At 33.9% G+C, this 24,124-nt stretch overlaps 3 protein-coding genes across 4 annotated transcripts; 2 read left to right on the top strand and 1 right to left on the bottom strand.

The window, feature by feature from the left end:
* The first annotated feature begins 237 nt into the window (after nt 1-237).
* Nucleotides 238-8,772, top strand: LOC109239164 (transcription repressor KAN1). 2 transcript variants are annotated; one of them, XM_019405688.1, is made up of 6 exons: nt 238-1,556; nt 1,974-2,050; nt 3,150-3,195; nt 4,276-4,450; nt 7,118-7,211; nt 8,064-8,772. In XM_019405688.1, exons 1-6 carry the CDS (start codon nt 725-727, stop codon nt 8,124-8,126), a joined length of 1,287 nt encoding a protein of 428 aa, XP_019261233.1. In that variant the 5' UTR covers nt 238-724; the 3' UTR covers nt 8,127-8,772. The 2 variants fall into 2 exon arrangements, with proteins under 2 accessions (XP_019261233.1, XP_019261232.1); XM_019405687.1 differs by having other exon boundaries at nt 239-1,556; nt 7,115-7,211.
* A 6,122-nt stretch (nt 8,773-14,894) lies between these two features.
* On the top strand, nt 14,895-15,404 carry LOC109239157. The gene has a single exon (XM_019405680.1). The coding sequence runs from the start codon at nt 14,895-14,897 to the stop codon at nt 15,402-15,404; it is 510 nt and encodes a 169-aa protein (XP_019261225.1).
* Nucleotides 15,405-15,672: 268 nt separating this feature from the next.
* Nucleotides 15,673-22,661, bottom strand: LOC109239163. Its single transcript, XM_019405686.1, has 3 exons — nt 22,212-22,661; nt 17,364-17,601; nt 15,673-16,213 (listed from the first exon to the last, which is right to left on the bottom strand). Exons 1-3 carry the CDS (start codon nt 22,539-22,541, stop codon nt 16,074-16,076), a joined length of 708 nt encoding a protein of 235 aa, XP_019261231.1. The 5' UTR covers nt 22,542-22,661; the 3' UTR covers nt 15,673-16,073.
* Between the last annotated feature and the right edge of the window lie 1,463 nt (nt 22,662-24,124).

Raw genomic sequence — 24,124 nt, 5'->3', positions numbered from 1 at the left:
TATATATATATATATATATATATATATATATATATATATATATATATATATATATATTTTCAATCTTTAATCCAGTGTCTTCTTTCTTTTGTTTGTGTTTCTGAAATTTTTTGTACTTTTATTTTTTCTTTTGCTATTTTGCTTTGTTTTGACTAGAGAGAGAGAAGAAAATAGCATCTCCTTGTTCTAGTGTCATTTTCCAAGATATACTCTAATCCAAAATCCCTCTTCTTCTCTTCCTTTTCATTCTTTGCCTTTCTACTAAAATTCCTTTCTTTTCATTTTTCTTTAATTTCTTCATTTCTTCATCTTCTTCTTCTTGTTCTCTTCTTCTGCATATATGTTTACTATTAAAAGAAGATAAAAGAACTTTTTGAGTTCCTCTATTAGCTTTACATAAAGAATAAACTCTCTCTTTTCTCACTTTTTCTTTCTAAATCTATTAGCAAAATCAAACTTGAAGTTTGTCCATCTTTTCCTTTTTTTCCCTTTTTTCTTACATCTCTTTATGTGTTTCTTGTTTGTGTTTTTGTGCAACTTTTACTCTATTCTCCAGGGTATATTATCATAAATTTTGGGTTTTTTGGAGCTAACAAAAAAAAAAAAGGAAAAGCTAAAGTTTCCCCCAAAGCAAAAAAGCTACTATTAGAAAATTAAAGAAAACATTCTTGAAATCTTGTTTTTTTTGTTAGATTTTCTTTAGTAGTAGTTATAATCCATAAAAATGCCCTTAGAAGGGGTTTTCATTGAACCCCAATCAACTAATTCAAAGCCAATCCCTGATCTTTCTCTCAACATTAGCCCACCAAATAGTTCTTCTTCTCCATCTTGTAACAATATCAATGAATTACTAGCAACTCCTAGTTTCGATCTCTCGAGTCGTTGTACTACTGAAGTGAGTGAAAATCATAGGAGATTAGAGTTTAGTGAGTCGGGAAATTGCCTTACTGAACTCTCGTTAGCTCATCCAACCACAACTACTACCACCACCACCACCACCAGCGCCACCATCTACGATGAATCAAGAAGGGGTTTCTTAGACCTACCAAGAAACCCTTATTACAACAACCACTATAGTCAAAATTATAACCATATGGTGCAACCAATGAATCAAATAAATCATGGGGTTTCTTCTTTAGATGTATCGGACGGTTTAAGACCTATAAAGGGTATTCCAGTGTATAATCACAACCGTTCATTTCCTTTCTTGGCTAATTTAGACAAGGAAAAAGATCCAAAGATGTGTTTTTACCCAATGGCTTCATCATCTTCACCACTTTTTTCTCCTACATCTTCATCTCCTTATATTAATACTAGGTTTAATGGAATATCATCTTCTTATCAAGTGCCACATCATCACTTGCATCATAGTCAATATGGTGTAGGATTAGGTCATTCTTCTCATGAAACTGCAACTTCTCATCATAGTTTGATGAGATCAAGATTTCTACCAAAACTTCCAGCTAAAAGAAGTATGAGAGCACCTAGAATGAGATGGACTAGTACTCTTCATGCTCGGTTTGTTCATGCTGTGGAGCTTCTTGGTGGCCATGAAAGTATGATTTCTTCGCTTATTTTATATTATTAGAGACGGATCCAGAATTTACTGTTGTTGGTTTCAAACCTTTGATATTCTTAGCTTGAACACATTGTACATCAGTTCAAAATATTGATTTTTGTGATTGTCACGGATTCTATTGTCTATTTTCGTCTTCGTGAGATGAGGGTCTCTAGGAAACAACCTTTCTATCCCCCGTAGTAGGGATAATGTGTTTGCGTGCATTCTACCCTCTCAGACCACACGTATGGAATTTTACTTGGTGATTGTAGTTGTTGTTGTTTCGTTCTAAAATATTGAGTTTAGTTGAACCTGCTCATCTGTCCTCTGTATGTTATAATTTTAATATTTTTGAGGTGGGAAATGATGAAAAAAGTCTAATCTTGGATTTTTATTTTGTGTTCTTGATTTTTAGGGGCAACACCAAAGTCAGTATTGGAGCTAATGGATGTGAAAGATCTTACTCTAGCTCATGTCAAAAGCCATTTACAGGTACTTAGAAAAATATTTAGAATATTAAATAAAACAAGAAGAATCTGTTTTTTTTATTAAATATTTTTTTTCTTCTTCTATTTTTTCTCTCTGTCAAAGGTCCCTAGCTCAGGATGAATTCCTCCGGCACATTAGCCGATAAAAATACAGTGAATGACTGAGTGAATGAATTAAAGAAACAAGTCTGATCTTTCTGATATTATCAGAGAGAAAGATAAAAAAAACAAAGAGAGAGAAATATACTTAGGTAAATATACTAGTCCTACTATAGTAAGAATGGGGGGGGGGGGGGGGAGAGGGGTACTAGGGTTCTGTTACAGACAAAAGTAAGTCATCATTATTCAATAATTCACCTCGTGATTAATGAATCAATTCCAAGAAAGAAGCATTTGACTCTGAAAAAATTTCCCTCCCTAGAAACTCTACCACTTTATTTTTTTGTGTTTGTTTTGTTTTTTTCTTTGTTTTCAACGTCATTTCACGAGAGGTAAGTGTAATGTGCAGTACTACCTCTCCCCGTTCACTTTTACATGTCATGTTTCGTTTTTCGAGCGTCAAACAACATAAATTTTTACTAATGTTTTACTCCCTCCGTTTCAATTTATGTGAACCCGTTTGACTGGGTACGGAGTTTAAGAAAAAATGAAGACTTTTAAAATTTATGGTTGTAAACAAGTCCAAATGGGGCTTAGAGTATTTGTGTGGTTATAAAAGCTTCTCATTAAGGGTAGAGTTGTAAGTTTAAGCTAAATTGTTACCAAATTTAGAAAGGGTTCATTCTTTTTGAAACGCACCAAAAAGGAAATAGGTTCACATAAACTGGAACAGAGGGAGTAACATGTATTTTTTCACCATATTGATATGAGAAAAATTACAAATTATAGTACTTTTCATATAGTTTACGAATATCTAAATTTCAAGCATAAAATATTTTAAAAATCTAATACAGTAAAGCTTCAAATTAGTCAAATTGACTCTCGAAAAGCAAAATGTGACAAGAAAAAATGAACGGAGAAGGAATTGTACTTATTTTTCAGAATTTCTTGAAATATGGTTGTTGTCTTAACATTTGAAAAAAAAAATTCCTTTCCCAATGCAGATGTATCGCACTGTTAAAACTACTGACAAACCTGCAGCTTCCTCTGGTAAGTTGTCTTGCTTTAAGTCTTCTGCTTACTTACTTTTCTTCCTTTTTATATTTTCTTCCTAATAATCAGTGTTATTAAACACATTTTGCAGCATAAAATGGCATTAACAATGTGTGATTTTCTTCTATTTCATCTACATGCATTTGATATATACTTGCATTTAACAGTTTTTATACCACGATAGGCGTAAAGGCTTGACTAATGTTACACAAAGGTGGATTCACGATTTAACGTGACGGTGGCACAATTTTCTGTTCAACCAATGCCCCCTGAAAAGCTTTTAGTGTTCCAGGTGCTAAGTGATTTAAATTAATAATTTTTAAGGTATAACGATATACATATGCATGATTTCTCCCAAAGTTTACGGGGTCCGATGAACCTTCAATATTACACATAGATCCGCCTACGATGATCTCCCTATTTTTCCGTTGTACCGAAATAGATAGCTAATTGAAATGACTATGATATAGCATACGAGCTCGATCCATGGGAGTTCAACTACAATGTGTTCTTTGTTAAGAAATGAAATGAGACAAAGGAAAGTAACATAATTCATTAATGTAAATAATTTTTACACGTGTACTTTAACCTACTTTAGCAGTAACCTACATTATTTTTGTTGTTACTAATCATATATCTTGAAAAAGATTAATTATAGTTATCTTTTAGATAATATGATAGTATTAAAATTGTTCCAGCTTAGCGAGGACATCACCCTCGACAGGAAAGTGCGGAAGTCGAGAATTAGGGTGGAAGGTTGACAAATAATCATTAGTCTCCTAACCTTATCAGTAGTACTAGTACTATTTTTGTATTTTTCTTATTTTTGGTTCTTTATTACTACTGTTGTTGCTACTGTTTATTACTTTAGCCTCTGCGTACACATTACCCACCCCAAACTTCACCTGTGAGATTACACTGGATATATTATTATTATTGATAGTATTAAAATTCTTTTACAAACTGTGAGTACATAAAAGTTAAACTATATATATATATATATATATATATATATATATATATATATATATATATAAGTTTTTGCTTTTGATTTTTTAATTTGTTATTATCTTTTAGGGCAATCAGATGGGTCAGGAGAAGATGATCTCACAACAATAGGTAGCACCGGCGCCGGTGACCGGACTGGTTTATGCCGGTTTACGGATCAGAGAGGAGCATCCGATGGATCTGTACAACCCGAATCCGATTACCCATCTACTGCAAATCCTATTCTTTGGAGTAACTCCTCAAGGTATAGGCCTCATAGATAACACTACTAAAAACTTTGGTTTAACTTCCTATACATGTTATTTGAATGGGGCTTAATGTTTGTCGCGTTTAACTTTTATACACTGATAATTTAGAATACTTAAAAGATATTATAGGTAATAGTTCATAGAAAAGTTTAGATAAGTAACCTGAAAAATAAGGTAAATTATCTGCAATCAGCTGTGGAGCTAAGCTATATGTAATTAATAGCGTGAGTTCAATTGAAACCCCTTAATTGGAAAGATAATTCTATACTAATATGGTAAAATAATTTTTTTCCTTACTACCATACTAATATGGTAGATATTCTATATAAATAAATTATTGAATCCCTTATGGGGAAGCTTTTAATATGATGGTAAAAGTGGTTCAAAAGTTGCTTCAGGGCATAGAGTGTGACAATTTTTATATAGATTTTTTAATATCCACGCTATAATTTTTGAATATAATGCACATTTGTTTTTACAATGTTAGCTGTCTTTATGTGATTTATAAGTCAATGGTAAATTTGTTTACGTGTGACATATAGGTCACGAGTTTGAGATGTTGAAGCAGCTACTAATGCTTGCATTAGGGTAGACTGTCTACATCACATCCTTTGGGGTGCGACGCTTCTCGAACAATGCGTGAATACAGAATACTTTATGCACCGACTACCTCTTTTTAGTATATTTGAATTATAAAAACTATGGTTCACAAGTAGTGTAGTGTTGGACTTTTGAAGTAATGATGGAGTAATGAGTTTCATACTTTTTCTTTTGCATGGAGTTAACATGAATCTTAGAAATGCAAAACCGACGTCCACAATTTTCTAAAGAATAAAAGAGTTCTTGTGGCAGCTTTTGCTTTTCTTCTCTTTCATTTCTCCACTTTCTACTTTCAATTCCTTTATTCCCATTTTAATTACATCTTGTCGTACTATTTTCTACCCTCTATTTTTAATTATTTTTCATGCATTAAAAAAGGCATAAAAGAGCGAATAATATTACTAAGAATTATGGTGGGACGGATACAATTTCTCTACCCTATCAGAGATCTCAGTTTCGAGTCCTAAGATGAAAGATAATTCTAATAGAGAATGCTTTCTTTTTTGATAGGCTTTACGAGATATGAATTCGAATTAGTCGGCGTCCCAATAAGAATATAGAACTTGGTGAATAAAGAGAGGAGAGAACAATACTCATATGGTAATTAATTAGGATTATTAATATGATAAGAAATTAAAGCAAAAAGATTACTACTATACTTTTGTGTTACTGCTACACTTTTGCTTTCCTTTTCTTTATTCTTTTACTTTGGTTGTTTTCTTGATTTATTTTATTAAAGATATAATAAACTTTTCTTTTATTTCTTTTTTTGTTTGCTTTGTTGTTATTCTCTTCACGAGGAGATTTTGGCAAATAAGTCCAAAACAGACCAGTATCTTGACTTAAGTGATCTGCTTTTCTCAAAGTAATATTTATTTAATGTATCCTTGGCTTCTTTGGTCGTGTGTTTGTCTTTTTTGATTATTTATTTTTTCCTCTTCTTAAAATAGAAAAAACAAATCAGATCTTGTTATGATCTAGTTGCTATGTACGTAATTGGATTTTCCTGCTTCTATAATTTGTCTTTTCCTTAATTATTCACAATATCTAATCAACTCCAAGATATATAATAAAATCCTCACAAAAAAAAAAAAAAAAAAAAATACGAATCTGCATGTCTCAGCAGATGATTTTTGTTGTACTTTTTTTTTACTCTAGTAGTTGGAAGAAGGAACTTTTATTTGTCCTATTGTACGTTGAAAAATTTTACTTTGACCGTTTCGCAATTATTTTATAAAAAAAAAGAAACAGTTGAATTAAATGACAAGTACTGTTATTCAAATGTTGTGCACATTGTATGATTAAAGGGAACATAAATTTAAAATATTTACAGGCTAATAAAGTATTTTAATAGTTATGTTTTGCTACAGCTCCTCAATAGGAATTAATCACATAAGTGATAAGTACTACTTCCTCAGTCTCAATTAGTTTCATTATCAAGGGTCAATTGAGCTAATTTTATGATTTGCGTAATATTAGAGATTAATTCAATTTAGTGTCGTATATTGGCTTGAAGAAATGTTCAGTTGTTGTCTCTTTATACGGTTCTGGATGATCTTAATTCAGTTTTCACCTCACATACTAACTTTTGGAGTCAAGATACGCCAAAGGTACATTTTTTAATATGGTAGTACCGGAGCGTTATCTATTCTTATTATTGCATTTCCGCCCCCATAAGATGCTCATTTGGGGACTTCTTACTCCAGCTGTTCCAAGAGTCTTCGCTAGTTAAACCGCATCCAGTAGACTCCCTGTTCCGCTCATCCCCTTCGTCGGCTCTTTAATCAGGATACTATTACCTAGGTTCCTAAACTTTGAAGGGATGGCGGAGCGTAGGTGGCACGCAGTTATATGGATACGGTTATGTTATTCACGCTCCAGCTTTCCAAGCATGAGCACACATAAAAAATAGTAATTTCTGTTGATTCTTCAAAGATCCATTATAACTTCAGTATGTATTTATTTTTTTTTTCACATTTTAATTTATAAGGGTAGTCAAATTGTGATGATTTAATTCAAGATAGACTGAAAAATCATAAATTTTTACTTGAATTTTACAGCAGTAGAGAAGGATGGTTACAAGCTAACTCTAATGATGCAAATGGCCTTAGATCACCTTGCTTTCCATCTCATCAAAGATCAGGTCACCAAATAGAGGTACAATTCTCATACTCTTATTCTAATTTCATAATGTTTTATGTACGAGAATTAAAACAATAATAAGCGAATCCAAAATTTGAAGTTTATTGGTGACACTAATAAGCCCCAACAAGAGTGGGTTGCTATAGTGGTGAGCATCCTCCACTTCCAACCAAGAGGTTGTGAGTTCGAGTCACCCCAAGAGCAAGGTGGGGAGTTCTTGGAGAGAGGGATGCCGATTTTCTATCGGAAACAGCCTCGCTACCCTAGGGTAGGGTAAGGTCTGGGTACACACTACCCTCCCCAGACCCCACTTGTGGGATTATACTGGGTTGTTGTTGTTGTTGTTGGTGGTTGTTAAAAAGGAGCTTGCTTGCCTTTCAAAAAAAAAAAAAAAGAAGTTCACGGGTTTCTACAGCGATCTCGAGTTAGTATACATTAATATATAACTGGATTCAGGGTCATATATGGTTATGATATTTAGTAATCTTTTTAATATATTTATAGAATTTGCGCAAAAATTATTGAGTTCACTTGAACCCATAGTGTTACCTTAAAACACTTTAGAGCAATAAATTTATTGAGAAATTGATTAGCAGTGGCTAATGCTAATACTTAGTAGTGATTTCAGATTAACCAAAATTTTCTTTATACTGTCACATACAAAAATTAAGTTTTCTTTTGCTTGTAACGGGCAATGTCATGTCACCCATCTTAACCTATGATACAATTAGTATATATATCTTCAGGAAGCCTAAAGCCTGTGATAGATAGATGATTATTTAATTTCTATTATATTTGTTTTTTCCTAATTAATATATTGAAAACACTATGATTAAATGTACTAAATGTATCAATTTGGATAATCAGAAAAATCCAAGCTTGGAGTTCACATTAGGAAGACCAGATTGGGTTGAAAAGGAGCATGATTGAAGATGAACGCGTTCGAATTAAAGTATGGGCATCTGCTATTAAAAGGGAGCAGTAAATCGTCCATCTGAATCATCACTTCAATTTGATCTTGACTTAGCTGATTTTTCTTCTGACTCTTTTCTTTTTCTGTAATTTTGGAATGGAAAAGAAGGCATGAGCATGAAAAATATTAAGAGCTACATAAAAAAAAGCCAAAAAAAAAAAGAAAAAGAAAAAAAAAACATGTATTGCCCTAAGGTAATATAGCTAATTAAACTCCCATGCAGATGACCTATATATAGAGTTGGACGTGTGGTTTTTTTTTTTTTTTTAGGTTTCCCGTCCATAATTTAACCTACCCCGCCTTTTTTTTCATGCCCGAGATGGCCTTACGAGTAGCAGCCTCCCACAGAGATGGTTTGTGGTCGACTTCTATTCAGCTTGTTGGAAAGTTCTTTCGGATCTCTTTCCGGGTCAACCCAATGATCAATATCCGATAGTGGTTGACCTCTATGGTATTTATACCTTTTTTTTTTTTTTTTTTTGGTTTTGTTAATCTTTTTTTTATTTTATTTCTTGGGTTGGTTGATTTCTAGCCATTGGCTATGAGTCTCTAATGTAAAAGTTCGATTAATTATTAACTTTAATCGTAGACATATTTGAAAAATACAAAGAGTTGAAATTCTAAGTTTTTGTGATCTCTTGTCCTAATCTCCTTCTTCTTTAACTCCTCCCAAACAAACCCTACAAATCCTACATATTTTAATACATGTATGCATATTTTTAATTGCAAAACCCTGCCAAAATGCCTATTAGAAGCAAAGAGTGAATATAAGAAAGAATAGTAGTTTGATCGATATTCTCTTGCATGAGATACATTAATGTTGCAATCAGTAATTTTAATACAGTGAAGCTAATAAACTAAGAAATGGAAGATACTTACAATTGTACATTTACTTAGTCTAATGAGATTAAAATCTCGTTTAATCTCAGAATGCTTTAGTAAGAAAATCAGCTGACTAATCTATTAAACTGACTGAGGCAGCTCCAAAAATGTTCCATTTAATCTTTCATTGACGAAATCTTTCCACCTCAACATGTTTTGTCCAATCGTATTGAGCTTGATTATGAGCGATATCACATGCATCTTTATTGTCATAATATAATCGGCAAAACGCCAAATATACCCAAATGTTTAAATATATCTTTCGTTATACTTTGGGTCCAAATATATCCTTACCGTAATATATAATACTATTGGTTCAAATATACCCATCTTCTGCTAAGTTTGTCCAAGGTGGACATCCAACCCTATGTGGCACTGACATTTGATGAGGTGGATGCCGATGGCATGCCACCTCATCAGCATCCCTAATCCATATATAAAAGACTAAAAGTTGAAATGCAATATTTCATGGTAGCGGTAATAGTGGCAATAATGGTGTAGGGGAAGAAAATTTTAGTGGTGGAAAAAAAAGATAGAAGGGAGGAAAAAAATGATTACGAGAACTGAGGTGGCAAGCCATGTGGCATCCACCTCAACAAATGCCAGTCCCACGTAGGATTGGATGTCCAACTTGGACAAACTTAACAGAAGAGGGGTATATTTGAACCAATATTATAACAACAGGGGTATATTTAGACTCAAAGTATAACGCGGGATAAATTTAAACCTTTTCCGATAGTACAAGGATATATTTGGCCCTTTTCGTAATATAATTGGATTGCATGCCAAGTAGGCAACTGAAACTAGTGCTGAATTAGTTCTGTAGCTGAACAGAAAAATCCGTCATTAATCTGATTTAGCAACGGATTAGTGATAAATTATCAAAAAAAATCTTTTAGCTACGAGCAATTTAATGACATTTAGCGACGAAGTCCCTAGCTAATTTTAGTTTTTTTTTTAGTGAATGGAGAAGAATTTAGTGTACAAAGCTTCAATTTGGTGCGTAGATATATCCTTTCTTTTGTTTTCGTTTATTTCTAACACCTTTTTAACAATCTCAGGACCACATCAAAAAGTTTTCAAGGAAAACATTTAGCCACCAAAGGAAGGATTTCTTTTTTAGAAGTTTTCTTATTTTTGACAAGATAATGACTTTTCAAGTTTTCATGTACGAAAATGGACTCTTTTGAATTTGGATGGGCTTGATAAATAATTCTGGTCTAGTTAGGGGTAAAGTGCAATTTTGAAAATTGACCTGACTCGCTTTTGACCATATTGGTCAAACGTGGACCACATCTTGACTCCCAATGACAATGTCAAAAGATTATCCGTATATTTATATCCCTTTTGACCTGCTCATGTAATTAATTTCCATTTTGTAATTATTTAAAAAGTGCCAAAAAGATTTTATATACTTATACTTGAGACAGTTTTTTTTGTTGTGTTTTTTTTTGTTTTTTTGCTAATCAGAGAAATTATTATTTATGTAGGGAATTAAGAAGTGTCAGTACAACATGGGACTGATCTGAACGATGAAGTCCCTAAATAGTTTTTACGAAATATTAAGAAAGCAAATAAAGGTGGTTCACGACAATATGAGTCTTCGCGCTTAGCATTTGTATGTGAGTCCCAGGTACTCCCATATTTTGCTAAAGTGTGCGCGACTTGATTCCCTTCACGATAGATGTGCCTAACGGGCGGTTGGCCCATTTCTTCAATGAGGAACCTGCAGTCATGTAAAAGATTAACGTAAAGCTTTAGTGTCACATATTTGTTGTAATAATGAAATTAATACGTGGTAGTCCGTCTCCACTATTAGTGGTATTGGATTTTTTTGTGAAAGCGAGTTCCAAACCCTTGAGTAGTGCAATAATTTCAGCTTGTAGTGGCGATGAGGCAACTATATTACTGGAGAATCCATCAATCCAGTTACCGTGGAAATCTCTGATGATTCCTCCCACTCCTCCAGTGTTGGAGTTTTTTTGGTGTGCACCATCGATATTTAGTTTATATACTAATACTTGATATGGGTTCTCAAAACGGGACTTAATTGGAAGAGGTTAACTTCCAGGCCAGAAGCGGAGCCAGGATTTCAAGTTTATGGGTTCGGGATTCTAATTGTTTAAAGTTACTAGGTTCTAAATTAATAATTAAACATATTCAATAAAAATTTTAAGACAAATACAAGGTTTGAACTAAAACTACTGAGTTCGGCTGATCTCGTTTTCAGCACAATAGCTCTGCCCCTGTTCCACGCATGAACAATGTAAAAGAAATTCACTATTGGATCACCTAAAAACTATCTTCAAGTAAGCATCCACAAAAAACGAGACTAGTAAATTAAAAAATAAGACAAATTACCTACTATAACACGTTAAAATACACTAGTAGCCAGCTATCTAGGGAAACCTATATGCTCAGATAGATTGACAGCTGAAGGGGAGAGGATATCCTATGCTCGCATGCTGGTGGAGATGGATGTCTCACAAGACTTTCCAGATGATATGCTTATTGAAGAAGAAGAAGAAGGACGGTATAGAGTGCAAAAACTGGAGTATGAATAGAAGCATGTATACTGTGAAAAATGCTGCCAAATAGTGACGCATGAAGAGAACTGTGAAAAAGCAATACAAAAAAAGGACAAGGAGGTACAACAAGCAGGACAACAGAAGCAACAAATAGGCAGAAATCAGATTTAAAAATAGTGGAGAGCAAAAACTATTACTCAGCAAGCAATAGAGAAGAAGGGACAAAGTAATTTACAAAAGGAAAACCAACTGAGTGAGAAACAAGGAATGCAAGAAGAACAAAATATGATAACAATACCAGGACGACAGGACAAAGGGGGACCTGAGTAGGAAATCGATATGCAGACAGTTAAGGCAAATAGAGGGAAACAGAAGATGAAGGATAAGACCAATTCTCAGCAAAAGGGAGCATTACTGGAGAGAGAGATTATGAATATGCTGAACAAAAATAGGTATAGTCCATTGGTGATACAAGATGATAACAGTTCTAAAAGAAGGACCGAAGGGATTAGCCTTGATGAAGTAAATCCCCCATGATCCTTAGCACATGGAATATAAGAGGGCTCAACAAGCCCTTTAAGCAAAAAGAACTCAGGGCCTTTTGGCTTAATCATAAAATTGCTTTACTAGGTTACCTTGAGACAAGAATAAAACCTAGAAGTGGAATGAATTTTAAAAAGAAAATTAACAAGGAATGGAAGATATACTCTGATGAAGCTGTGGCAAATAATGGAAGGATTTGGATATTCTGGAAAGACAGTTTGGTGCAGGTCCAAATAATTGGGAGTACATCTCAATTAGTGCATTGCAAGGTGAAAGACAGGGGGTCAAGCTTCTCAAGTTATGTTACATTTGTATACGGGATGAACAAGCTGAATGACAGAAAGGATTTATGGGAGCAACTTAGGTAGATTAGTAAAAGTATGGAAGAGGCTTGGCTGGTTATTGGAGATTTCAATAATGTGCTAATTATTAATGACAGGCTCAATGGACAACCAGTACATCAGGGAGAAATAACAGACTTTCAGGAATGTATAAAAGATACTGGGCTGGGGCAATTGAATATGAAAGGGTGTGAATGGTCATGGTGCAACAAAAGAGATGCTGAAGATAGAATTTATAGCAACATAGACTGGGCATTTGGAAATGCTTCTTGGCTAACTCATTACAGTAGTCTAGAAGCAATTTTGGAACAACCAGGTGTCTCGGATCACTCCCCCATCATTATAAATACTGAGGTAATAAGAAATCATCTACCTAAACCATTCAGATTATATACTGTGCTTCTAAAACAGAAGAAGTTTAAGGAAGTTGTTCAAGAGATATGGAGGCATCAGGTTGAAGGGTATACTATGTACTCAGTATGGAAGAAATTGCACAAGATAAAAGAGAGAACAAACACAATGAATAAAAAAATGAATTCACTGGAGAAGACAATAGGAAAGGCTAGAGACCAATTGAAAAGAGTCCAAAGAGAAATGAGTGCAGATCCATTCAATAGTTCATTGATAGACACAGAAAAGCAGCTGCTAATACAAATTGAAAAGTGGGAAGGCATAAATGAACAGGTACTAAGACAAAGATCTAGAGCAATGTGGATTCAGGAAGGAGATCAAAACTCAAAGTTCTTTCATGCTCACTTGAAGGTCATGCAATCAAGAAACAGGATATCAGTAATATTTGATGAGCAAGGGAATAAGTTGACAGACACCAACAAGATAGAACAGGAATTTTCTGGATTCTTTCAGTCTCTATTGGGTACATCAGCTAGAGAACTACCTTGTATTGATATAGAAGTTGCAAGTGATGGGCCATGTTTTAGCAAAGAACAACAACAACTGCTTAGTGCTAGAGTAACAAAGGAGGAAATTGATGAAGCAGTGAGAGAATTACCAGATGAGAAGGCACCAGGAATTGATGGATTCCCTGCTGAATTTTTCAAAAACTACTGGAGTGTGATTGGAGAGGAAACCAGGAAGGCAATTACTGAATTCTTTATAAGAGGTAAAATGTTGAAGAGCATAAATTGTACTACTGTGACCTTAGTGCCAAAGGTTACAAGACCAAAATTTGTCAAAGAATTTAGACCAATAGCATGTTGTACAACTCTCTACAAGATAATAGCAAAGATCATCACATCTAGATTGAAGCTGGTAGTAGATTCTATCGTGGGGCCTGCTCAGTCTTCATTCATAGAGGGAAGGAGCATTTTGGACAATGTAATCATAGCACATGAATTGGTGAAAGGTTACATTCAAAAAGGAGTGTCTCCCAGGTGTTGTATTAAAGTAGATATAAGGAAAGCCTATGATTTAGTGGAATGACCTTTTTTGAAAATGATTCTAATGGAATTTGGACTGCCTGTGGGGTTTGTAAACCTAATAATGGAGTGTGTGACGACAATCAACTACTCTTTGCTGCTAAATGGAGGTCTAACAGAAAAATTCCAAGCTAAAAAGGGATTAAGACAAGGAGACCCTATGTCTCCCTACTTGTTTTTGCTGGTGATGGAATACCTAAATAGATCCTTGAAGAAGCTGAATCAAAATCCAGATTTCAACCACCACCCAAAATGTTTCAAAAATAATATAACACATATTTGTTTTGCAGATGACCTGATACTTTGTTGTAGAGCAGACAGGATCTCAATTCAGCTAATGCTAGGGAGGTTCAATCATTTCTCTGAGGTGTCAGGATTGAAGGCAAATATGGACAAAAGTGCTCTATACATAGCTGGAGTCTCAAAGGAATTTTACAGACAAGCTACTAGAGGAGATGCAATTCACATTGGGAGAGCTGCCATTCAAGTATCTAGGAGTTCCACTATCTTCAAGGAAACTGTTCACACAACAATGGATGCCTCTGGTTGAGAAGATAACAGCAAGAATAAATTGTTGGACAGCTAAGTTTTTGTCATATAGTGGAAGGCTGCAGCTGCTAAAGAGTGTGGTTTTTGAGATGCAAACATATTGGGCATAGGTATTTCTACTTCCTAAGAAGATCATCAAGATGATAGTTGCAGTTTGTAGAACTTTTTTGTGGACTGGAAGTACTAAGCAATCAAGGAGATCTCTGGTTGCTTGGGACACTATATGCAGACCAAGATCAGCAGGAGGATTAAATATATTAGACCTTTATTACTGGAATAAGGCCGCCCTATGCAAGTTATTATGGGCAATAACTAAGAAGAAGGAGACCTTGTGGATACAATGGGTCCACAACTTCTACGTCAAAGACAGAAATATTGGCAATGTGGGCACTCCAAAGCAAGCAAGCTGGATTATTAAGAAGATTTTTTAGGCAAGAGAGTGGTTCATGCAGAACTGTCCAAATGACACTCTGAATTCTTATAGTAAGGGAGGAAAGTTTTGTATCAAGAAATTGTACAAGGCTTCAAGACATCAGTACCAGAAGTGCAACTGGAAGAGATTAGTGACCACCTCAAAAGCAATACCAAGACATCAATTCATTCTTTGGTTGGCACTGCACAGAAGATTAACTACTGTTGAAAGACTACAAAAATGGGGTATAACAGTTGACAAAGATTGTGTACTATACAGCAGGAGCAATGAGGAAACATTTGAACATCTATTGTTCGAGTGCACATACTCCAGAAATATGTGGAATGCAATGCTGAACTGGATAGAAATACAGCGTCAGATAGGGAGCTGGGATGAGGAAATAGAATGGATAACAAAGGTGGTGGTGAATAGAACAAAGGGTGAAATACTAGTGTTTCTATTTACAGCAATGGTATATCATATATGGAAGAAAGGAATAATAGAAGATTTCAAGGAATTGAGACGACATATAACAAAAGGATAAAAGAGATTGTCCTAATGCTGCATATACGAGGACAACAAATTCATAAATGGAGAAAAGAGTTAGAAAAACTTAATAGTTATCCTAGCTAGATAGAAATTTTATAGCTAGGTATTGATAACAGAATGTCAGTTTGATGTTTTTTTCATTTAATAGATTACACAAGGATGTATAGGAAACTAGCTCAAGTGTCCAAAAAAGCTAGGGATTATAAATATTTTACTTGGTTAAATAAAGCTTTAAATTTTAACCAAAAAAAAAAATACACTAGTAGCATAATAATTCTTATAACTAGGCCCTCTTACAAACACATTCAAATTGTAAGTTTCAACTATCTCAAAACTACATTCATTTTCAACATATTCAAGATTTCAAAAACATATACTAATACTTGATAAGTGGCAAGATCTATTTCTCAAGAATAATTTACAAACCAGATCCAAACCATGACAAGCCCCCATTAGACCAAGTTCACTAGTCTGCACATGCATTCATCTATATTATATTACGATATACATCGACCATGATGCATGAAGAGCCAAAATATCGACGACGTATATATCATCACGAAGGCCAAAAGGCACTAGAACTTAGGTATATATATGGTAGTTGGTAGCAGCATTCGAGACTTATTCATAGAGTGGCCTTCCTAACGGTTTCAGTGAACATGATTCAGGCGTCGTGGTTGTGCTGGAAATGTCTGGCGGAAGAATAAGCCGACAGTGCTGATCCTGTCACGTTCAACGAGTGCTTGGCAAGGCATGCACTTTTCTTTGTTACCAGCCATATTGCCCAAAAGAATCCAATCCAACCTGAGGCACATGTAAAACACCAGATAAGACACTCAGAAATGTAACGACATAAGAGGAAGCACGCTCAGTATTCTCCAGCTTCATTAGACAAAACACATATCATTGGTGGGTGCATAGAATCCAAGGATATACCACAGTTAAATTAGTAAATGCAACAAAGGATCTCGCAACACAGGGACAAGTGCGTCCTAATAAAAACAACTGAGGAAACATTAAGTTTCTACTAGTTTGTCGACAAACGAATTCACTTTCAAATAAAAAGGACATGAGGAGCTTTTCCCTGGTGTCATTTGGCTCAAACCAGGACTAAGTGGCAACCCGTCAAAACCCGAACAAAGTTTCTAGAACTTCATCTTACACGTAGTCCATTACCCATCAAATGAACCTATTCCTTTAAGGGAAAGAACATGTGGCCTTATGGAACTTAGAATTTCCTGAACTTCTCTTTTCGTTATTCTTTTCTTGGGCAGGCAAGGTGAAGGTTTGGGATTTGGATTAGGGGTGTAAATGACGGGGAAAAAAAATATGAAACAGAAGCAACAAGTAAATCCATGCTCTCACAGAAGATAGACACCTAACTAGAGGGAACTTTACTTGAATGTGCAGCATCAACTCCCATTATAATGATGCCTTACTCTAACACAAGTGCATCTCGTCGTGGTTATCCCTTGCAGGAATGGCTTATATTACAAAGTATAATCCGCTTAGGAAATCCATGGAGGAATGCAGCAATGTCACAACAGTATCGTCGATCAACAGTGATACGCAACACAAGCAATCAACTATTAAACTACAAGAAGCATATAAGATGACATTGCAGAAACAACTTTGTCCATCAGCTACTATTCAGATTAAAAACATCGTCAAAGATGAAAATCAGTTTGAAAACTCGGTTTTTAGAGTGAAATCTCGTTTCAATTGAACTCTAATATGGATAGTTATTCCTACTCGTGCTATGTAATCATTCATTTTACAGAGTGAATAGGACAAAATCACATTCAGGTTAGTAAATGACAAATTGACAATTAAAATATGGGTGAAAATAGCATAAGGTAACATAATATTAAAGATGAAACATGCGAAATCAGACGGAAGGTGCTAAAACTGAAGCGGCAAACTAGATAGAGAGAGAAACTTCTTTCGTGTCTACCTGTAGCCACAATCACAGCTATAATTGTTATAATTGTCGTAGTGGAAATGACAAATACAGCAACTGATAGAGCCCCAATATAAATAGCTGTTAGGCAGGCAAAGAAAAGAGCCAAGAATCCTCCTGCAGCTGCTAACGACATGAGAAGAGAGATCACAATGGCGTTGACAGTTGCTGCGACAAAGAAAAGCATAAAGACTAGCAATCCTGTCAAAGCAAGAAGAGCAATCGTCCCCACCTACATAAAATATTCAGCAGTTCAGGAAACAGGTTAGTATCACAAACTTAGAAGGAGTTTCAAAAGAAAATAATCTGCATCACTATTCATGTAAAACAGCTTGCTTAGGAGGTTGTGCAGGGAAATAGTATCAATATTTGACTCCATAATTTCAAGACAGATCTGAGACATTAAAGTGTAAAGAAGCTCAAACATTCAAGTTCTTCAAAGCCAGCTTCAACCAGGGCCCGATTGAACTTGCTAGTTACGAAAGATAAGAAATGATCCAAAAACTGTCCTAGTCATAACATCAAAATTTCCACACTTAGTCCACGCCATTAGCATAAGGATTGGTTGTGTTCTTGTACCACGTTCATAAGGGGTGCAAATCGTCCTAACCTTACACGTTTTTTGCGTGAGTCGTGATGCTATTCTAAATCTGTCCCTAATAGGGAACTACTGAAAGGAATTAATTATTACCAAAAAAAGAAGGCAAAGAGAGATTCTTGAGTCCTAGATGCAAATTCCTTTTCATTCTCCTCAGTTTCTTCTTTGCAGAATGTAAAACGTTTAATAGGGATAGAAAAATGTAGCAGTATCCCTTGCTTTATACAATACTTTATTTCATTCGATAACAGATCTCATAGGGGATGCCAAGTTTAACATGTAAGAACTTCAGCAGAAAACGGAAAGCTCACATACGCATTAAAAGAAAGTACAGTATAATACAGTTAAGTTAATATTTGAGCACGTAATGTTTTACCATATAATTACTACTTTAGTTGGACTTTGGGGCTCTCTAATTCAGCTAGTTCATGGTTTTGGAGTATCTATATGAAAATCACGATTCAGCTCTTCTTCTCCGCTCTTATGGCAATGACTACTCTTACTAATGGATGTAACTAGCCAATGCATAGAACAGGCTATATCCCAAAATAGACAAAAGTTTCAAAATTTATTTAACGCAATTGATCCTAAAGGGCTGATTTATAAATGAGGACTGACTCCCTTTAGGAACCTTTCCTCACCCAGCCATTTCGAGTCAAAAGACCTAAAGGCGCATGTATCCATATAATAATGGTGCATTCCAAGGTGCGAAGTGGGAGAGAAGGGATCTCCCGTAAGGGGTCACATGAACTTGGATCAAATAAAGATATTTATAAAAATATGAAATTTGTGTATTGACTAAAGCTACATCATCTGCAGTTCACTGAATGTGCATTCCACCCCCACCCACTTTTTTTATAAGTATGTGCATCCCCCTTTTTCCAAATGAAGTAAGTTCAATAATGATAACAAAACATAGAGAATTGCCCATTATCAACATATTGACAATTATACAGAGAATAAAACGGGAAAAAATTAGCACACAAAAAAGAGCTCCTATAAATGAGGTAGTCTAAATGATTTATCCTTATGCCAACCAACGTAACCATGACTCATGACTGTTTGAATTCAATTGAAAACATCCCAATTTAAAACATTAATAATTATGGTTTTCATTGCAAGCAATTTGACTTGGTATAGCAGTATGTGTGGGAGCCGGTAATATAAGAATAGGTCATTAGTTAGTAAATATTATTCTTAAAAGTCTTGGATTCCTATCAATTATTAACCAAAATCCCTAAGATCCACCCTTCTGGCAATGTTCTATTTGAAGAAACAAAAAGAAAAGCCTTTCAGAGCGTCGACCGACTCGATAGACAGTTTAAGAAACCCAAATACTTTAGAACAATGAACTGTCAGCGGTTCGCTTTTGCTAAATGAACCAATTTTTCTTTAATGGTTTTGGGTGTACTAGCATTCCAAGAAAGATAATGGCTGTCCTATGCTACCTAGGAATGACACAAAATATAGATTACAAGGAAATAAAAAAGGTTGTGGGGTATGTTTTCTAGAATGAGATGAGTGAAACATTACAAGGAAATAAAAAAGGTTGTGGGGTATGTTTTCTAGAATGAAATAAATGGAAGTAAGAGTTAATAAGGTTGCTAGATCGGGTCTTTCATAATTGCGCACCCAGGAACCTTTCCAAAAAAGATTTGCTTCTGAATATATATTCTTTAAAAGTTCACAAAAAAAATTCTGTACAACTATTGAAGTACATGTATGGTAATCGACGTGGGATTCCTCAAATTTCGCACGTGTGATATAAGGACCTAATGCACCGGTTTGAGTCCATGATCTTGGATGTGCTTAAGCTATCCTTATGTCACCTTACATCGAAATAAGGATAAATCTAGTTTACTTTTGAAACAAATATTTTGTAACTAACTGCAAGTTACACTGGTCACTAGATCTTTTTTAACAAGTACTCATGCACATTATAAATGACGCTGTCCCAGCTTTACCAAAAAACAATCTAAAATAAACATCAGAGCAAGATTACAAAGATGATGGCAGGGTTGTTTTTATTTTACCCTCTGATTTTGGATAATTGCCAGGAGTGGTAAATTAAGTTGACCTTTCACGTCATCAAGATATTGTTTGTCAATACATCACTTTTCAGACATGCCTCTGTTTGTGAAATAGTACCTTTTAAAAACTAAAAGATACTGAACAATTTTCATACTTATAAAGAGCAATCAGAAAATTAAAACTAAGCAGACCACGATTAGGGGACTTTTTTTCCTTCTATTTTTGTGAGAAAAATATCACAAGAATAAGAACAATATACTTGGCTACTTTTTCTGTTTTCATGCGAACTTTTTAGGTTAGAAAACACAGAATCATTTACTTAAGTAGTCGCAGACAAAAAAAATCTATAAGTAGTGCATAAGAAACTGGGATACCAATGGGTCAAAAACTTAGAAAAGGTAAGCAAATAATGAAGAAAATAGCCATCAGGTCTACGACTAGGGGAGTAATTAGTGTCAGTTGATCCATCTCGGACTTCTTTAAGTAAAGACACGAAATTGCTGAATTTTACCATTGTAAAAATCCTTAGTTCAAAATAACTTTGTTGATGCATATGTCAAATAGGGAAAGAAAAACAGATCTAGAATGGCCAGAGGCTTGGGAAGGATTTTGTATTATTAAGTGTGGATATGGTAGGAGAGAGTCGATGAGTAAGCAATCTCTACAGGGTCAGAATGAGAGCAATATGCTTTAAATGAAAAAGGGATGTTAAAAATGTCAGCCAGTTCAGAGCAAGCCTTGTGTTAACATCCTTTATTTTGGTCTAAATTTGAAGTCGCATAGCAAATATAACAATGGAGTCAATAAAAACACTCTACTCATTGTTCTAGCGGTGTAGTAAATACATTAACAAAAATAAAGTGATCATTACTATGCTCTACCTAACAGGAAAGGGACTAAAGTTCCAACTATTGGCAAAAACATAGTAGTTGCAAGTCAAGACATACAACCATAAAAGATATCCAAGTAAACTCAATTTACATTGGCCATTGTGCTATACTTTTCCCAAGTAGAGTCAATAACGCTATATTGTTCCAGTAGTTCGACTGGACTTGGATCAGAGGCAACGAATGTCAAATCAGCTATTTCTAAAACAACAAGGATACAATTATAAACATAATAACTTTTGTCAAAATATATCACCACCGAAACAGTTTCTTTTGAAATTTATACCTTCTTGTTTCCCTTCTATAATTGTAGTTCGTGGTCTCTAGAAAATCAAATTCACAGGACACAACTGCATTTCTCATATCAAAAGCTTAATCTTAGCTATAATATTTACAACTAACTTAACTTAACTTACGAAGCAACAAGGAGGTCATGCAGAGGGCTCTCCCTCAGCTAGACTGTTTTTCTTATTTTTAAATCAGTCTAATTACAATCTTTGGTAAAATAATTCGAAATCCATAAACAACTAGTAAAACAAGCCAATCAGAGCAAATCCCAGATCAAATTTACACTCAAAAATTGAACCTTTAACTTAATTATATCAAAACAAAATGGAAATTCTAGTAAAATAAGCCAATCAAAGCAAAACCTCAGATCAAACTTACAGAAAAAAAGTTGAACCTTTAATATAATTATCTCAAAATTACCAGGAAATAACATACAAAAACAACTTCTAAATTAGTAAAATAAGCCAATCAGAACAAACCACAGATCATTTACTCTCAAAAATTGAATTTTTAACATAACTATCTCAAAACAAACTGGAAATACTAGTAAAATAAGCCAATCAGAACAAAACCCCAGAACAAATTTACACTAAAAATTGAACCTTTAACATAGTTATCTCAAAACAAAATGGAAATACTAGTAAAAAGCCAATCAAAGCAAACCCCAGATCAAATTTACACTCAAAAATTGAACCTTTAACATAGTTACCTCAAAACAAAATGGGAATACTAGTAAAATAAGCCAATCAAAACAAACCCCAGATCAAATTTACACAAAAAAATTGAATCTTTAATATAATTATCTCAAAATACACAGGAATTAACTTACAGAAACAACTTCAAAATTAGTAAACTAAGCTAATCGGAACAAATCTCATAAAAAATTGACACTATAAATTGAATCTTTAACAAAATTATCTCAAAACAAAATGGAAATACTAGCAAAATAAGCCAAAGAGAGCAAACCCCAGATCAAATTTACACTAAAAAACTGAATCTTTAACATAAATATCTCAAAATAAAATGGAAATAACTTACAGAAACAACAAGGAGGGCACGTAGAGGGCTTCCTTTGCGAGTCCAAGAATAAACATTATGAGTAGTATTCTTTGAAGCTTGATGTATCAAAGGAACATTTTCAGAAATAGCCACTTTAATCCTCTGAATTAAAGGATCATTATTATTATTATCAGAAGAGAAAATTGCAGAAACAAAATGGTTGAAAATATCAAAAAGAGTAACCCCTTTTTCATTTTCTTGAATATTCATCCCTTTTGATTTATTGAAATTTGTTGAATCTTCCTTAGTTTCATCTATAATTACTTCTCCATTTGATTTTTCTTCACTAGTGTTGTCCTCCATAGCCATAGCTAAAGCTTGAATATCTCATCCAACTGTTGCACTCACACTTGGTCAATAAATAATTTAATGGATCTTAATTTAAAGGTACAACTTTTTCTTACGTTTGACGGTTAAATAAAATATAATAAGTTGATTTCAAAAGGTTGTGTTTATCCTACTTTATTTACATGATGGTATATTGAAGGGTTGTGAATTTAAGATAAAAATCCTACTTTTTTTTTTTGTAGCAAAAAAAAAAGGTTGTGAATTTAAGATAATAATATTAGTTAATGATTATTGAAATATTAGTTTGATAGTGCTAAAATTTTAAGTAACTCAATAAACTTAAATCTAAAAATACAATGACAACAATGCGTCAATCTTAAGAAAATTAAGGTTTTGGTTGTATAAATTTTAGCTATCCATATCGCTCTATTTAAACATATTTTTAATAAAAATAAATTAAAATTAACTATAATTCTTTCTATCATATGATATAAAGCTATGATATAATTACTAAAAGATTTCTAAGAAGTATAGGATCTAAATGGCATAATAAAAATTTAGTCTTAACTCATTGGTACTGTATATATAGGCATTTTTCTTTCATCGTGTCTTATTTTTTTTTATATGAATTTCAATAAATTGTAAGTTTTTCGAAAAAAAAAATCATGTGCTTTTATTTTTCCCTCGTCCTTTTTAATATTTTCATTCGCCATAGTATTATTATGAATTGCTGTATTTTAAAGTCCACATAAATCAGTTCAAGAAATTTTATAAGCTATTTATAATGCAATTTGCACATTCTCTCGAATGTGATAATTTATAACCCTATTTAGTTTTATACAAATTACATATTTATCTTAGTATTCGTTTCTCTGCAATAATACCCGTCTATGATTATTGTTATCATGTTTATTGATAAATAAAATTTTGACCACCTATTTATATCTGCTTGAATGCAGCAAGGTTGGTTTCTTGTTATATTAATTAAGAAAAAAGAAAACTGAGTTACGTGGAGAAACTTGCCGACAGCAGATTGATTGGATTGATTGTGCGAAAGTGAATATCAACCGTTGATGTCAATCCAAGTGTTTTGTCATTAATCAACATTTTCTTGAAAAAGCTTAAACAACCATGGCCTACATAATTGCATTATATATTAAAAAGACTTCTACTAATACTTCCTCGTCCCATTGTATGTGATGCACTTTGACCGAGAATTTAAAGGGATGCCTTGGTACTTGGAGAAACGTAAATTATCTTTATGTAACTTACTCCCTTCGGTTTTCATAATAAGCGTCCAATTTGCTTTTAGCACGCCCAATACTAAATTCTATACAAAAATACTTACTATAACTAAACTACCCCTAATTAAACATTTAATGTGAGGAGTAAGAAAAGTTTTTAGGGATATGTACATAGGGATTATTTTGTAAAAACAAATTGAATTCTTTCTTGATTACATAACTGGACACTTATTTTGAACCAAAATGAAAAAGTAAATTGGACACTTATTGTGAACCGGAGGGAGTATAAGTTACACAGCCACTGCCGCACTTTGATTGAGAATAAATTTTGAAAAGAAAAAATTCGTTTATATATATATA

Source organism: Nicotiana attenuata, unplaced genomic scaffold (assembly GCF_001879085.1).
Source record: "Nicotiana attenuata strain UT unplaced genomic scaffold, NIATTr2, whole genome shotgun sequence".
Taxonomy (NCBI): Eukaryota; Viridiplantae; Streptophyta; class Magnoliopsida; order Solanales; family Solanaceae; genus Nicotiana; species Nicotiana attenuata.
This window is presented reverse-complemented; position numbering and strand designations above follow the sequence as displayed.

Bases quoted from the DNA above. Each gene is read 5' to 3' on its own strand.
- LOC109239164 (XM_019405687.1), top strand. From the start codon at position 725: ATGCCCTTAGAAGGGGTTTTCATTGAACCCCAATCAACTAATTCAAAG. The intron at 3,196-4,275 runs GTAAGTTGTCTT...ATTATCTTTTAG, and splicing joins CAAACCTGCAGCTTCCTCTG to GGCAATCAGATGGGTCAGGA. The intron at 4,451-7,114 runs GTATAGGCCTCA...TGAATTTTACAG, and splicing joins CTTTGGAGTAACTCCTCAAG to CAGTAGAGAAGGATGGTTAC.
- LOC109239157 (XM_019405680.1), top strand. From the start codon at position 14,895: ATGCAGAACTGTCCAAATGACACTCTGAATTCTTATAGTAAGGGAGGA.
- LOC109239163 (XM_019405686.1), bottom strand. From the start codon at position 22,541: ATGGCTATGGAGGACAACACTAGTGAAGAAAAATCAAATGGAGAAGTA. The intron at 17,602-22,211 runs GTAAGTTATTTC...TATTTTATGTAG, and splicing joins GTGCCCTCCTTGTTGTTTCT to GTGGGGACGATTGCTCTTCT. The intron at 16,214-17,363 runs GTAGACACGAAA...CATGTGCCTCAG, and splicing joins AGCTGTGATTGTGGCTACAG to GTTGGATTGGATTCTTTTGG.